Genomic DNA, 17,616 nt, shown 5'->3' with positions numbered 1-17,616 from the left:
AGGGGGAATTGAATCCCTGAATTGTCTTTTCTGAACAATGTTTAAGTCCAGTATTGGTCTCCCAAGTTCCTAGCTCAAAGTCTCTTTTCAGGCCCTCCTTGATGACGTAGTGGTATTATTGTTGTCTTGCAATCGAGGGACCTCGGGTTCGATACCTAGTGGAGGTACAGTGGTTTGGATCTCACTTTAAACTGTAGGTCCAGTCCCGATTAGCCTTTCTGTGCATAAAGTAGACCTAAAAATTTTAAATTCTAAGTCCCTCTTCATCAGGTACTTGAGAAAAACTGCCAGTAAACTGCTTCATCCTATTAGGGCTGCAGTAGTGCACCACTGATTAACTGAAAGAAGTGCTACCTGCACAGCATTCAAAACATTACCAAACACAGCTCACATGCTGTTGCCCAAATGCAGATGAGGTACTCTCGTCCGAAACTGAAAGTAAGTGCCAGATTACGTTTTGAGCAGAAATACAAATGAAGGAAGAACAGGATTACGTTTGTTCCTCCCTTGTTCTTCCTCAATTCAAAAGGGGGCACAAAATTGACAATGGAGATGAGGAGGAGGAAAGGGATCAGGGAGCCCTCTAATCCCTACTTGTGGCTCATTGATGCCTCCAGTGAGACAAATTACCACAATATAAAGTTTTATAGAGAAAATTTGCAAGAAAGGGGGAAAAAATGATATGCAATATATGGGGAAATCCACACATTGCTTCTGTATATCTATGTTTAACTTTCAAGGCTGTCCATTGAACTTTGGAATTTTAGATTTTAAAAAGAAAACGAGGATGAGATTAAATCACCGTATCCAACAACTCAGGGAATTTGAAGCTTTGAACTGAAATTTTGGGGCCATAATAAGTTAACCAGCTTGCAACAACCTGTAGTGTTGGGATAGGGAAAACTCAGCCAAACTTTCTCACCATATGAAGCTCTGTAGAAAGCCATCCAACAACAAACACCCATGCAACCAAATGAAATTTTGCTTACTTCTGCTTTACTGCTTTTCTTAAGCAGATCATGATAGCATCAGAATTCTAACAATACTGAACTAGAAAATAACATGTTTCTATACATACGTGAGGAAGAGACTAAGAAATTTTTTTCTTTGGAAATATTTTGTTGTGCAACATTCTAACATCAGCAGCAGTCACCACTGCTTCATGTTCATTAAGATTGTAGCACTTTTAATGTTCCATACTTACAGAACCAGCACAGTCATTAAAAATTAAATACAGTTTCAACATTACAGCATGCTAGAAACTAGCCAACTCTTTGATATCTAAGGTAAAAGCTTTATTTAGAGAATAATTGAAAAGTCTTTTACCTTTCCAAGTCAGCGTAACGAAATCGGACACAGTAAAATGATGGTGCATAGTATGGCATGTCCGGAGTAAAGATATTAGGAAGCTTAAGGATTTTAAATATTTTACCTAACAAACACACATCCTTCACAGGTACGTGATACTGTAAAACATGCAATGAAGTTTGAGCTTAATACAATGTTATTCAAATTTTGCTTACATAAATACTGTGATATAAAAATATAGAATAAGTGAAAGTTTTAAGTTTAACACTTTTCCGATCTGACGGTTATCACGCGTCTTTTACCTGTGGATGGACGTTTTAGGGCATCCAGAAAAATACACCATTAATGGCATCACAATGTATTATACAAGGTGTGTTCAAAAAAAGACTGAACTTTTTTAATAGCGTGCCAACAGTTGCAGATGGCATGATCCGACTATTGTGCACACTTAGCGGCATATCTTGGTAAGAAATCGCCTTTTACTGGGTTCTGATCTATGTGTTAGTTGTTGAGTAGCAGCCGATTGAGTTAGGTCATGCACAAGCGGTTCGTCGGATTAGTGACAAAGCAACAATGAAAGAGTTGGAGGAACAATGCGTGAATGTGAAATTTTGTGTGAAACTTGGGAAAACGTTTACGGAAACATTCCAAATGCTTAACCAAGCATATAGGGATGACTGCATGAGCCAAACGCAGTGCTATGATTGGTTTAAGCGCTTTAAGGAGGGCAGGAGTTAAATTCCCGAAGATCGAAGGGCTAGGTAACTTTCCACGTCAACAGACTACCAAAATGTTGAGATTTTTTACATCGTGATTCGTGAAAATCATCATTTAACTGTCGGTGAGGTTGCTGAAGAAGTTGGCTTAAGTGTAGGATTCTGACTGAAAAACTTGACATGCATCGCGTCAGTGCAAAATTCGTTCCGAGTTTGTTGACAGATAGCCAGAAGCAGAATAGAGTTCAAATCTGTCATGAATTGCTTGCAAATGCAAATGCGGACGAAAACTTTCTCAAGAACATCGTAACACGAGATTAGACATGGGTTTACGGATACGACGGCAAAATGAAGAGACAGTCTTCTCAATGGATGGGGTCTCCTCGACCAAAGAAAGTGCGGATGAGTTGGTCAAAAATCAATGTGATGATGGTTCTGTTTTTTGATTGGATAGGCGTTGTGCACGATGAATTTGTACCACCTGCTCAGACGGTAAAGAAGGAAGTCTAACAGAGAATTCTAACATGATTGAGAGATGCTGTGCGTAGGAAGAGGCCTGAACTGTTGGGGAATCAGTCGTGGATGTTGCATCATGACAACTCTTCACCGCACACATCGCTCCTTCTCACAAGTTATCTGGTAAAAAAATCACACTTCTGTTGTGCCCCACGCACCCTATTCTCCGGAATTGGCCCTTTGAAAGGACAACGTTTCATACCATCGAGGAAATTCAGGAAAATGCGACAAGACTACTGTGCGCCATTGAAGAAAGTGCATTCCAGCAGGCGTTCCAAAATTGGAAGAAACTATGGCAATGGTGTATTGATGCTGGGAGGGCCAAAATTGGAAGAAACTATGGCAATGGTGTATTGAAGCTGGGAGGGAGTGCTTTGAAGAGGATAGTGGTTGAAAGTGTGTATCATGAGCAATAAAGCAAGAACAGCAAAAGTTTGGTATTTTTTTGAACACACCTCGCATATCAAATGAAAGCTTAGATTACATGTTACATTTTTATAATTTACACATTGCAATATTTATTGAAAAATTATGTATTTTTTGTATTTTTGAAAAATCAGCATAAACATGCACTGTGCACGTTATCAAAAAACAACAAAATAACAGTAAGCCTTTACCCAACCAGCATAAGATGTTCTCTGGTGGCAAAAAATAGAACTATCTCCAAGTGTGTGCAATGATATGCAATGTGAGTTTCGGGCAAATACATTTAAATGCAATGGAAATATGGCGATCGTATCCTAGCCGATTGGTGACCGGAATGGGTGTTTTACTCTGCTCGCATCACATCCGATTTCCAATCGGAAAGTGTTAATCATGGTGCAACTGCCCTGGAGGGCCAGGGCCTACCTACGGACTACTGGCCTCACTTCCACATGCCTCAGCAGAGGTTGGCGATCATGCAACCAGTTATGGGGTGGTCAGCACCCCCAGTTGTTGTTATAGATTTTCATGACCAGGTTATGCTACTCATTCTTAGCTCCCCAATTTCCTCACAATGGTGGGTGACCACCGGTCCCATACACAGGCCGAAATTTCGAGAAAAAAGTTGTTACACTTTCCCTCAGGAGACTCGAACCAGCAAACATCCCGTACCCGGAACCCAAAGCCTGATGCCTTAGACCACATAATGTGGGACTGAATAAGTGAAAGTATCTAGGAGATTTTGATGCAACTATCATGATATTTCACTAAAGCTGCTTTCACACCAAAGTGAAAAGCAACATGACTACAAACTGCATACACTGGAATAGGAACGTTACCCCAGTCTGAGGGTCTTCTTCAGACTAAGAAACAAATTCATGTGAAACAGAGATCACACAGGGAGTTTATATATACATATATACAAAGTACAGGGTCTAGAGACACACATACACATTAAGGCATCAGTTAATATCTGATAGCTTTCCTTTTCAGGTAGCCCTGCCTGTGACGTCTTCTGATAGGAGATAGACAGGTACGTAGCGAGTGTCTCGTACCACCAACTTACGGGATGTAGACGGATTCCTTATCTCGTGGTCTTCTTGCATCCTCTTTTCTTTTTCTTCTTTCCTACTTCCCTCTTCTTATCCTTTTCACTCTTTCTAGCACTCTCTTAGATTCTTTGTTAACTTATGTTCTCCATTCAAATTCATTATATCTTCTCCTTTCTTCTCTATTTCCTTCCATTTTGCTAGTACTCTCTTCTTCCTCCCTATCCACTTACCCTTATCCTATTCTATGCCATGTCCCGTTTCTTTCATATGCTTGAATATCACATTTCTGTCTGTTTTAACCTAACGTCATCCATATGTTGCTTCAACCTGAGAGATCTTCATTTCATTTGAATTTGTTTCTTAGCGTGAAGAAGACCCTGATATAGGATGAAAATGCCACGTGTATAGAGTAGTGTTTTTTTTTTCACATATTTAAAGACCGCCTTGGTCATCAGCTTTAGTGTTTTTTTTATCTTAACAGTTCTTTTTTTGCCTTGTTACTCCTTTCCCTTCGAGTACCACATCTTACGGATGTTGTTTTCCATACTCCACACTGGCTATTTGCACTTTTATTATAGGATATTTGATGAAAACTTATAAATAGAGTTGACATACACTGAGGATAATACTAACCCTGATAGGAACTTTCAGACTAACAGCCTCAGCAGTATTTGCCAGTAAATCCCATGGGGCATGGATTTTAATGAAGTGCAATGTACCTCCTCCATATAGCACCTCTTCCTATACAAAAATAAATTAAAATTATGCCCTCGAAGTAAATAAGGATAACTGGATATTTAAACAGAAAAGTCATGTGATTTATTATTACCACTATTAAGATACTCTATTACTGTACTCTACAGTCATAATGCATATTTATTTTGAATAAAGGATGTAAAATTGGAGACAAGGGCATATTTAAGGGGGATCCAGACCCCCCCCCCCTCCTGAAAGACTTATCAAGTACTAAATTGAAATAATGAAAATATAATTGTTTTAGCATTCGTTATACAATCGATGGGCATTTATTTTCACTAAACTTATTGGGAGGCAAGGAATTGGGATAATACGGCTTTGAAGGACATTACCAAGGATTTATGCACACTTTCCCAGCAGCAGTGGCATCTCAGTTGGTTCAACGTGGTTGAGTGGGCCGGATGGCTCTGTGTTAGCTAAGAAGAATTTGGACTCCCTGGTGATTTATGTCGAATCCTGGCAGAACTATGCGACGCAACACTCCTGTGGAACTTACGTATCCCAAATCTAGTGAATTAGTGCAATGCCCTAGCTTACGCCAAACAACTTTACCAGAATTTCACCCGGACTTGGCTCTAACGGATCCTCCAGCGATGGCATCGGTGCAAGAATTACAAGCCACGGTGGCTCAGCTACAAGCACAAATGCAGCTCATGTGGGAAGAGTTAAAACAATCTCAGGACGCGGTCACCCCTAAGTTCAATGTAGACAATGTGATACATTTATTGACTAGCAAGGTGGCAGGTCCTTCGACTCCAACACGTGACATGGTTGAGGCAAAACACCTGCTGCTCGAACACAAAGTTTCTCGCCCAAATGATGCCCGAAGACCCTCTTCTTCGACCATCTCCGGACATTCTCCATTGCCTTCATGCATGGTTGGAGGGTAGCAGCACACAATGCTTCAACTAGTGTGGCCCGTGGTTTGGATATTGTGGAACCACCACCAACACTGATCTACTCTCGGCAACCAGCTCAACATGGATGTGCAAGGAAGCCCTTTCAGCAGGGAGCAAAGAAGGAATCCGCTAAAATGATAATATCCATGAAACATTAATCATGAACTTTGCGTTCCGTCAATTGGATCTAACTTCTTTTTTTGTTATTCAATAAATATTAAATTTTTTATTTATTTGACATTCATGTCCTTGCCAGGGCAGTTGTTTTTATACAAATTTTGGCGATCCTAACTACACATAAGCTAGAAAATGAATACATGCTGAATATACAGGGTGTCCTTAAAGTCCTGTTACCATTATAATCAAACATAACTCTGAAACCAGATAACATAGAGCAGGGTGTTATTTTGCAAAATGTTCTACAGCTCTATTATTATTATTATTATTATTATTATTATTATTATTATTATTATTATTATTGGTGCAGTGGTAGTGTCATTGCCTTGTAATTAAGGGATCCTGGGTTCGATACCCGGTGGAGGCACATAGTGGTTTGGATCCCACTTTAAACTGTAGGTCCAGTCCCAATTAGCCTTACTGTGCATAAAGTGGACTTAAGACACCAAATCAATCAATCACCTCAACGTGTGCCTCTCTGGTTGCCCTCAGGATGTCAAGACGATATTCCACTTTTACCCTTACACGCTGCAGCATATCAATATCAACTGTTTGCACACCTGCAATGATCCTTCTTCGAAGTGTAACAAGGTCTGGAACAAAGGTTTGGTACACACAATCCTTGACATATCCTCAAAGGGAAAAATCCAAGGGGTGATATCAAGAGATTGTGTGGGCCAGGCGATTGGTCCTTCATGGCCTATCCATCTCCCAGGGCTATGTCTATCCAGAATATTATGAGACAAATATGGGGTGCTCAGTCTTGTTGGAAAATAATGGATGGCTGCAACTCCTCCACCTGGGGGAGTAGGTACTGTTCAAGCATATTGCAGTAAATTATCCCTGTAATGAAGGCACGGCTCATGCATTATTTACCTGGGGGTTCACTGAAGTCATGTGATGACACACATTCAGTTTCCGCAAATACACTTCCTTCGCCACACAAAAGGATGGGGGGAGGGCTTAAAAGGTTTTTCCAGAATTTTTTCTTCTGGGAGTATAAGGTTTCATAGTAGGGGTGTGCGAATACCTTTAGGGCTGAAACTATTTAGGTCTAGGAATTAATTCATGTGGTTGTTATGCACACATTGAAGCTGTAGTTCAAACAAAAAATACATAAATACCTTAAGAAAAATATTGTCCATCGCGAGCCACCACTTTCGCCCATCTATCAGGCAAGTTACGGATTCCGTGGTGAAAGAAATCCTCATCCTTTGAAGCGATCCAGTCAGAGACCCATTTTTCGATATCTTCTGAAGAAGTGAACCGCTGTCCAATCAAATCGTTATTCATGCAATCGAACAAGTAGTAGTCCGAAGGAGCAACGTCTGGTGAATACGGCGGGTGGGGTAAAACTTTCCATCCGACATTTTCTAAATAGGTTTTGACCAGTTTTGCGACATGTGGGCGAGCGTTATCATGTTGAAAAATAGATTTATCATGTCTGTTCTCCCATTCTGGTCGTTTCCTGGCCAGAGCTTGCTTCAAACGCATTAATTGTCGTCGATAACGTTCTCCATTAATAGTTTCACCCGGTTGCAGCAGCTCATAGTACACCACACCTTTCATATCCCACCATATGCACAAAATAACCTTTGCACAGTGAATATCTCATTTCGGTTGTGATGGACCTGGTTCACCTGGCTTCACCCAGGCCTTTTTTCGTTTCGGGTTCTCGTAATGGATCCACTTCTCATCACCAGTAACAATGTGATGCAAAAACCCCTTTCTTTTCTGTCTTTGAAGCAGCAATTTGCAAATGGTTTTTCGTCTTTCAACGTCTCTGTCTTTCAATTCATGTGGAACCCAATGTGACATCTTTTGAATCATTCCCATGGCTTTGAGGCATTTGGAAACTGTTGTTTGATCAACGCCTAATGCTTCTGCAAGTTCTTCCTGCGTTTGACACGAATCCTGATCGAGCAATGCTCTCAATTCTTTGTCTTCAAATTTTTTTGGCTGTCCAGGTCGCTCTTGGTCTTCCAGGCCGAAATCACCACTTCTAAACTGTGCAAACCACTTCTGATACGTCCACTCAGCTTGTGCATGGTCACCATACACTTCCACCAAAATACGATGACTTTCGGTACCACTTTTCTGCATGTTAAAGTAATGAAGCAGAACACCCCACAAAAACACTTTATCTGGCACGAACTGCGCCATGTTCAGTTGACTACAAAATGCTGTTGTTGACGCGTCAATCAACTGCCCTATACTACGAACGATGAGCGCTGACAGGAGTTTTCAATGCATGTGTGGATACACGGAACTGTGGGACGATATGCTCATTACGCCATCTCTTGTCCAGGCACACAAATTAATTCCTAGACCAAATACAATAAATTGTGAAAAATGTGGGGTTTTATTGGAAAATCTTGGATGTCCTTAGGTAAGGGTAAGGAAATTACTGCAACGCTTTTATAATAATTACCATAAATTGCTGTGACTGAAATTAAAGTATATGCATGTAATATATAATTTTTGGTTGACATTCATTTTCCCTTCCGAACGTCTATGCTGACTAATCAGAACTGGTCCTACATTTATTAAAGGGAAATGGCATTTGCATACTAGAAATCGAACCTGAGACCCTTTCATTGATACGTGGTAGTTTTGTTCTAGTTTGGGGCTCGTCAACCAGCACACGCTTTCTTTCAGCAGGCAAGGAAGTTTGTTTACGTTAATTATGTGCATTTCTAGCGGTCATTTCTTAACTGCACGTAGAGCAATGCCTACACTGCATCAAATGACGTAACCTAGGTAAAGTCCATCCCTTGCTTCACTCGCAGCATCATTTAATATTTTCCAACAAGTATCCAAGCACTTCAAAAACTAACAAACTTGAGACATTGACACCGAGTGACAGCGAGTCATGTCTTCGCGATATTATTTTTTATTTGCGAGCCTGAAGTGTTTCCACCTTTAAAGAAAAAACTCTGAATGCATGCACAAGCTATTTTGGTAATGTATCTCTTTTATTTTAATTCATCGCATCTAATTCCAGCTTTTATTCATTTCTACTCATCCATCTCTGCCACAATCTTGCATTTATTCCAAGAAGTTCGGGGCAAAAATTATACAAAGAGAAGAATGAATATGCAATGTGTGCGCTTCAAACTTGAACCCCACAGGGCAATACTGGAAGGAAGGAGGCAGCGAGAATGGAGCCTTGTACCATGGCTTCTGCGAGAGAACGAACTGCGCATGACTGTTTGTTGAAGATAAGAGTTCAGCAGTATCCTCTTCCATGTATTTTGCCCTATTCCCTCCTCGAGCTTCTGCTCCCACATGAAGCTTTCACAATGGTACGAGCGGTCCTGTGGGAGTTCAACTGAGGGTCTTGCACCAGGGCGGCCGACTCGGAGTTTCTCCTTCTCGGCAAAAGAGTTTGCCTTGTTACAGACACAAATACATGATTTATTGTGTAAAAATTTTAGCAAAATAATGTGAAAAGTTAAGGACATTGTTTATTGTTCATTCTCGAGGTGATTATCGTATATTACTTGTGGTTGACTGATCCGGTGCACTAAAGGGCCAACCGTGTCTGCTGTAATGCTGTCCTCCATAAAGAAAAATGGGCGTAGAACACAAATGCCAACAACACACACAAAAAAAGACAAAAATAAAACTTTTAGATCTGTAGAACACTGCAAGAAACCGCCCTGCTCTGTGTCATGTGGTTTCAGAGTTATGCTTGATTGTAATGGTAATGGGACTTTAGGGGCACCCTGTATATCTATTATTTTACCATATTTTTACTTATTCATGTAATAATATCAATACAAAATTAATTTGTATTTGTATTCTATTTTTATTATTATTATTATTATTATTATTTAGACACTTGGTCAGACCCCTCCCCCGAAATGTATTTCTAGATACGTCCCTGGTTGTAGAGGAGGGTTAATTCGTGTACATGTATAAAATTACTGAACTGCATCACTAGTCCCATGCATTGATTGTATAGAACTATTGTATATTGTACAGGGCAGGCAAATAGATAGCAGAATTTAAATTTCCTTTAAAATGTATGATGGTACATAATGCTTATCCCTGGTTTATTATGAGTTGAATATTTATTGTTCCAAGAAAATACAAAAGGGAATAACTTTTTAATAATTTAATATAATACTATTTCTAAAGCATAATAAACATTGTGTTTTCAGTATGTATTGCACAGATAATTTCATTCCAGTCACAGTAATTTGTATTAGATAGCACATGCCTGTTGCTTTGTAATCAAGGAGTCCTTGGTTCGATCATCAGTGGTGGCACGTAGTGGTTCAAATTCTACTTATTATAGGCCCAGTCCTAGTTAGCCTAACTGTGTATAAAGTGGACTTAAAACAAACTTCAAACATAGTGTTAATTAGTATAAAGTACAATCCATACAGGCTGTTGCAGGAACATAATAACTTGAAACTGATGCGATATTTTTTGAAGGAGATTGCACACTTTTAGGGAGAAAATGCTATACTTTTCCCTTCTTGGAAACATCCTATATATGTCCATATGGCGGCTCCAGGATTAATCATCTGCGGGTGCTGAATAAAATTAAGGGGGTGCGATGTTGAAAATAAAAAAAAGCATGAATTATGCATGCATGTTTTAGCAGAGGTGCAACCATGAATTTTTTGTCTGGGTTGGGGCAGGTACCGTGATAAACGTGCCAATAATAATAATAATGACATTTTATTATTGTTAGCAGTAGTAGTAGTAGTACTAGTATCAAAGACGACATTATCGTTGTAAATCACGTACAAAGGAGAGAAGTTGGTGCTAAAGCATTTGTGTTGGACAAACTATTTGAAATATTTTATCAACATGTTCAATTTCACATTAGCTAATAATTTAAAACAAGCACACAAACTGTATTTTTGAAAGACAGAAAATGCATGACCAATATAATTCTTTTGCACATATGACATGTATAACTTTCAAGTAGAACATATGTTTTACATATATGCAACATGGAGCGATGTAAAAAAATAAGAAAATACATATGCAACATGTTAACACTAATTTGTGTACGTATTCAGTTTCTCATCCGCCTCATAACAAACCTACAGCAAAAATGATATAAATCTCTCAAATTTGCACGCTTCTCTTCATCCAAACAATTGTTCATGCATTTAAGGCCAAACTCCTTAGCAGTAACAGTCTGAAGTACATAGTTGGTCTTACTTCTCTCTCTGGTAATTTACAATGGTTTACAGAAAAGGATGATATTGCTCGCTTCGCTCGCAAGAAAATTTTTGTGTCAAAATTATTGCAAACTGAAAACAATATTAATTTAATAGGGTGCTCCATTCTCTCTTTTATAACATTTTAATTTAGATTATTCGCCGCCCCCTAGCTATGGCTCTGAACCTTTGTGAAGTTACGAAAAAAAATTACGAAATGTATTTTTATTTGCATAAAATTTGAAATCGAGGATGGCAATAGCCTCTCTACCCCTCCCCCTTTTACAAGGTGCCCTTGTCTGTCTGGAAAAAAAAATTAAAGAAATACATGAAACTAATTCCATCTTGAGTATCATTTTGTCGTGCTACTCTTAGATTCTGCTAGCTTTCCTTTTTTTTTACTTCAATGTTTGCTCCCTTGCTCCCCTTAGAATTGATTTCCGACCAAGGATGGGGGAGTAATGTCCCCCTGTGGTTGTGACACTTTCATCTGCCTCAGATGCTGCGGTGCCAGGACAAAACACGAAGTGCATGGCAACTACATCTTTGTTAAAATCCCCTACTGCCGCACTATCCCAATGAACTGTAACATTTCTTTACAAACTTTGGGCTCCTCGACAAAGTCTGAGATGGTACTTTACTAAATATGTTACGTGGTAAAAATGTTATGTGGAACATATAGAACGTACTAACAGGAAAATTACCCGTCACGATAGAACTCGCGTTAAATAATTTCCTGAGCACGACCTCATGATATATTGAAAGCACCTGAAATTTTTGTACCAGTGTGACTTGGAGAAAATAGGAACAACAAGTAGGCGGACAATATAACCATTTAAAAACAACAATGCCCCCCCCCAAAAAAAAAAAACTGAGCTGTAGGCAAATATCGAAAAACACAAACATGTCACTTAAAACATAAGAGGAAACAATTCTTAACAACAATACTGACAAAAGAATAGACAACGGCCTCTTATGTTTGTAGAGATTGCCGACAGTACACGAAAATATGTGTATATGCAGCTTCTCTTTCAATGCTTGGCTGTTGTATACAATAACAGGGGTCTCAGTACAATACCTAACATTCGAGCACTGGTTTTGATTTGATAGGGTGTGCGGAAGAAAATTAGGGGGTGTACAAGCACCCCTTTGTGCCTCCCTGGTGCCACCCCTGACATTAGGGCTATGACTTTTTTGTAACCCCATGTTCCTGTGTCATAAATCGATGAACTTTTGTTCAAAGGTAATGAAAAAGGAAATAATTTGATTTAGTTTTGGAAAAAGGTCACCCCCAAACCGAAAAATCCATTTTACCATTTTACCATATATGCGTAGGCCTATATGTAGTTTATTGTTATAAAATACAAAATTACAAACTTACAAGTAGGAATAGCATAATTATAGCATAATACATAATTATTAGACAAAATAAATCTGAGCTGAAGTTTCTCCTTCATTTTACAGACATTATTAAGATCTTGAAGACACTTGATTGCTCGTTCTGCACACAGATTTGTTCTGGGAATTCCCAGTGTCGATGGTTCTTGATTCCAAAACCTTTTCACACAATTTAATGCTTTTTCATGAACCTGCAAGCTGCTACATAGCTTCTGATAATCATCTGTATTGTAGATTTGGTCAGTAAACCAATGGTCAGCCCTTCTGTAAGAGATGATTCTACAAATTTTGTGTAGTGAGTCTCTTCTCGCTGGTAGAAGAATAAATGCCAAAAGAGCTAGTATTGCTCGGGAATTCCATTTTGCATTACTTAATTTAGGTATTTTCTGAAATTTCCTTCAGGAAATTCTCCAGTTTCTTTAAAAAGCAGAAAACCCGAGTTAAATGAAATAGAAATTTCATATCATCACGCCATCCTGCTGTTTCAGTAATCTCTTCTTTACCATTCTCAAAATTAATCTTATAGCTGCTCGTAGTTCTTTACAAGTTCCAGGATAACTTAAATGGATATTCGATATTGGGTGATGTGTTGTTTCCTCCAAGTTCGTCATCCACTTGGTCAAGAACATGATATTGACAACCAATGAATTGTGGTTCTTCCAGTTTCTTTTGAGCAAACAGTCTCTGTAACTGAATTTCAATCCCATCTTTCTTCCAGTGTTCACATTCATAGTGTCTGCAACAATAATTTTTAATGTCTTCCATAAATTGTATTCATCAAGAGCAGCTGTTATCCCTTTGGCAATAGTATCCGCTTTTCCGTCTGGTAGATCTAGTGCTTCTAACTTAACTTCTCTTCGTTCATTCTTCAACACTATCATTTGATATTCTTTGTCATCAATGCGTTTACATCAAAATGCAACGACCAGTTTTCTAAGTGTAGTGTTTTCTTCATTTCTTCTCTAAGTTTAACAGCTTGGACCTGTAAATACCAGATTGTGAAGGTGTCTCAATGTCGATCCCATCTTGAGATAACTGTCGGCAAATGGTTGCTGCTTTGCTGGTTGGTAACTTTGAAGATGTTACTAATTTAGTTGAAGATTATGTTTTGTTATACAGTTATACTTCTTCCTTGTCCTTGTAGACTGTTCATCTGAATTTTCTGACTCTTCATATTCACTCTCAGTCTCTGATGTTTCGGAAGTTGACGTAACAGCAGTTGTTGTTGTTGTTGAAGTAGACTGCAAGGGCATTTTGCTTCTTTTGGAACTCTCAGCCTTCCCAGTTGTATAACCAACATGTCCTTTGCTTTTGATCTGAAGATGATATAACCTTCTGTCCTCACTGCACAGCCATTCATAATTTTATTTTGTGATGCCAAAAACTTCATTCAATTGATTATATTTTTCTCGTTTTACACATTCTTCGTAGGTGTTCAGCACCTTATTCAGTTTTGCTTCTATGACTTGAATTGATAAGATTGGGAAATTTAATTTATTTTGCCATAAACTTGTTACTTCTTTCCTTCCTTTCATGGATGCTCGAAGGAACAGATGGCGACCAACAATTTGAATTTTGAGTGGTATCTTGCTGTAGTTTTCCAGTGATTGTTCTTCTAGTCGAACAATCCATCTTTTCCTATGTGATTCTTGAAATCGTACTAGATTCTTCGTCCAGTTGGTAGGAGCACTTTTCTTATAAGACATTACGATTACATATGATACTTGGCGATTGGAATTATTGCGGAATAGTTCATACTTCAACAAAATAATGGCTAAGCACACAATTATACACAACACGTCACACTGCGACGTCACAAAATGACACTACACCTTCAGTTTTCTAAGTTCCTTTGTTCCCCAACGCGGTATGCGAACAATGTTTGCCGAATATAATCTGCATAACAGTGCTCTTTCCTCCCGTTTTAAGTCAGTCACATCCACTACTGGGCTGCCTTATGTTGTCTTCTTCTTTCGTGCTGCGGGGCATCTCCACTTTATTCTCAGATGTCCTGCTATTGGTTGGTGTATGTGCCAGCACTACCTACCAGCATCTTCCAATACTAGATTACGATGACTCTTGACGTGTCTGTCAGGAAGAGGGCTTATTAATCGGAACAGAGCTCTTTCAGAAAAACAATTACCAGTGCTCAATCGTGAAGCTTGTGTACTCTAAAACAATTATTGTTCCAGAAAGTTCAAGAGACTTCTACTAAGTTCTAGAAGACTCCAGTAAGTTCTATAACATCCAGAATGTTCTAGAAAGTTCCAGAAGGTTCAATAAAGTTCTAGAAGTCTAGAAAGTTCCAGAAGGTTCAATAAAGTTTTAGAAGGCTCCAGAAAGTCATAGTGCTATACTTGCAACATGCATATACTACTTATATACGATTGTAGAAATTTCGTGTTGGGGGTGACTTTTTACGAAACTAAACAGAATTATACCCTTTTTCATTAACTTTGAACAAAAGTTCATCGATTTATGAGACAGGAAATCAATTATTCTACAAAGAGTCAAAACCCTAATTGTCCAAGTTGTTTTCAATTTAATTGAAAAAAAAAGCAAACAGGTACTTTAACATTTTTACATTACTATTGGGGATTTACAAATAACTTGCCTCTTCTAATTGGAGTCCAAGAATCTTGCATGCTCTCAGGAATCTGCGACGTGCCTTATGCATTTTCTTCATTACTACATTATCTCTCTCATAATCATATGTGGCATATGCTAAAATATAGTCAATTTTTCGCATACCATCCCTGAAATAAGTTGTTTTTTCCTCTGCTGGGTTGCTATTTTCTGTTGGCATTTCTTCTCCAGAGGTATTTTCATCCTGTAAGAAGTGATTAACAGAATTCTTTACTCAGTATTTTTGATTGAAAACTAAAGAGCATTTCATTGACTCCTAACACATACACTTGGGACATTAGTTCTACAGGTTAGAAAGTTGAAGGAGAAACATATTATTACTAAAACTATGTTATAAAACAAAATGTCAATATACGGAGCTGTCCTTAGGGGTGTGTGACATGTGCTACATCACAGGCTTTTGCACTTCTGATGTATATGCAGGCCTTAAAGTGAGCTGGTGTGCACCAGAACTCCATTTCGGCAAATCAATTTAGTGCAAGAACTCAGTTCCTGCTGCAACATTGGGCATCCATTTTATTTATTTAATATTAAATATTATTTATTCTTATACAAAAATCTATTCTTTGTTACATTAATTATTGTAAACAATAGACAAAGAGGAAAAGTTCTTGTACTAAATTTGTCTCCTGTCACTGGTTGGCTTGGAATTTAGAAGAAGAAAAAATAATATATTTTTCGTAAGTGCTATTTATTTAAGATGAAAATGAAAACTTAATTTCTTGAAATGACAAACGTGATAGATTTTGTGTTTATATATTTACTTTGGATGCAGTAATAATAATAATAATAATAATAATAAATACCATTGTTATTCTAATATGCATTTAATATTATTAGTGGTTGTAGTATTAGTAGTACTTGAGTCCATTCATTTGTGGTTGGCATTCTAGATATTAACTTAAAACAATTTAAGCCCTGAATATATGTCTAGGGAATGTAAATTTGAACCAGGATTCTAAAAGGTTAAGAAGAGGCAACCAAAAAGGTCAGAAAAGTAGTCAGAAAAGAGCTGTCAAAATATCTTTCTCTCTTGAAATACCTTTTAATAGTGTAGTGGAACAACAGGCAAATGAGCTTGCACAGACCCGCGACTTCTGTGCATTGTATTCCCATGTGGAGGGAGCATGCCTTGTGGCCTGAGTTGGACTGATTGAGGAGAAGGTACATGAAGGTTTTGGCCAAAGGTTCTTTTCTTGTTGTCGCTCTATAAATGGTTTCATGCTATCAGCTTCTCTGCTAGCATGATGTAGAGTATTGCTATTTTTTAATTTTTTTTTTGATAGTGTAATAAATGCCAATGATAAGAATGAATCTGATTGGTTGCATAATAATATGTGTTTTTCGAGCTCTCGTAGCTGAAATAAGCCTTGAACTAAGCCGCGCGTCAGGCTAAGTTTGCAGCAGGTTTTATGTATCAATCCGTGTGAGAACTGAGCACAGAATCTTCCATGCCAGTCTTACCTCAACCGCCGAGCTGCTTACATCACAGACACTGAGAAAATTCACAGTATTGCCAACCGCACAACACATCAAAACCCGCATGCATGTCAAGCGGAATGTATTTTTGTTTCTTTTTATCTCCTGAAACATAACATTTTAGAAGTACTTTTGGCGCATAAATTATTTTAAACATGTGTCATTACTTAATTACTTATCTTCGAAACATGAGAGCATGTGCATGGACGTCCGCAGGATTTTTTCCAAGGAGGGGCAAGGAAGGTATTTTTTTCCGGGGGGGGGGGGGCAAAAAAGTAACATTTTCCCTCAAAAGAGTGTAGTCCCCTAAAAAAAACATTGCTTAAATTTGAATTTATGGAGTTAATGCAATAATTAACACATATTATTGTGGCTAAAATTAAATTATATGTGTGAAATACATAATTTTTGGTTGACTTTCATTTTCGAGGGGGGGGGGCATGGCCGCCCTTGCCCCCTTCCAGACGCCCATGAGCATGTGTGTATACTTCGAGCATGCAGAAATAAAAATAAAGAAATATATAAGTAAACAACGATAGGCCCTCTTGAATTTAATGACAAATTATTGTTTTTGGTATAAAAAAAATACATTTATGAAAAACTTTGTTACTGTAAGACACACGCACTTCAAGTTATACCAGCAAAAAAAAAAAGCATGATTTGTTATTGGTGATATATACAATCAGGTGCATTGTCTGCTGCTATTACTCTGGTTTCAATTTATGAATCACTTCACTAAACCAGGATTCAAATCTTGGTCTGTCCATTTCTTGCTAATCATCCTTCCCTTTCTTTGCACGGAACAGTAAATATGCGCCTTCAACAAAGACTTTATTGCCACCAGTGGGTGAAACAATATGCCTCCCCCTTCCCCTCTCCCTTCTCGTCGGTTTCTTCAGCGCTGGCGGTGGTTTTGCATGGTGGTATATAAAAAAAATTCAATGTACGCCCCTGCCCCTCCCCTCACCGAGTTAAAGCACGTCTGGTCCAAATAATAAACATGTTTCTTGTCACGGGGATATCTTTTAATACTGCGGACATTCTTTTGTCGTCAAACTACAAG

General features: G+C 38.3%; 1 protein-coding gene across 1 annotated transcript in view; it reads right to left on the bottom strand.

Annotated features, from left to right (window-relative positions):
* LOC145998317 (anoctamin-7-like) overlaps positions 1 to 17,616 on the bottom strand; it is a 90,941-nt gene that overhangs the window by 46,870 nt on the left and 26,455 nt on the right. The window contains exons 4-6 of the mRNA XM_083134723.1: positions 15,039 to 15,258; positions 4,649 to 4,752; positions 1,327 to 1,466 (exon numbers count right to left, since the gene is read on the bottom strand). Coding sequence (XP_082990849.1) covers positions 1,327 to 1,466; positions 4,649 to 4,752; positions 15,039 to 15,258 — 464 coding nt within the window. The remainder of the gene's footprint in view (positions 1 to 1,326; positions 1,467 to 4,648; positions 4,753 to 15,038; positions 15,259 to 17,616) is intronic.

The sequence above is a fragment of the Lepisma saccharinum genome, chromosome 14, assembly GCF_977018435.1.
Source record: "Lepisma saccharinum chromosome 14, izLepSacc3.1, whole genome shotgun sequence".
NCBI lineage: Eukaryota > Metazoa > Arthropoda > Insecta > Zygentoma > Lepismatidae > Lepisma > Lepisma saccharinum.
This window is presented reverse-complemented; position numbering and strand designations above follow the sequence as displayed.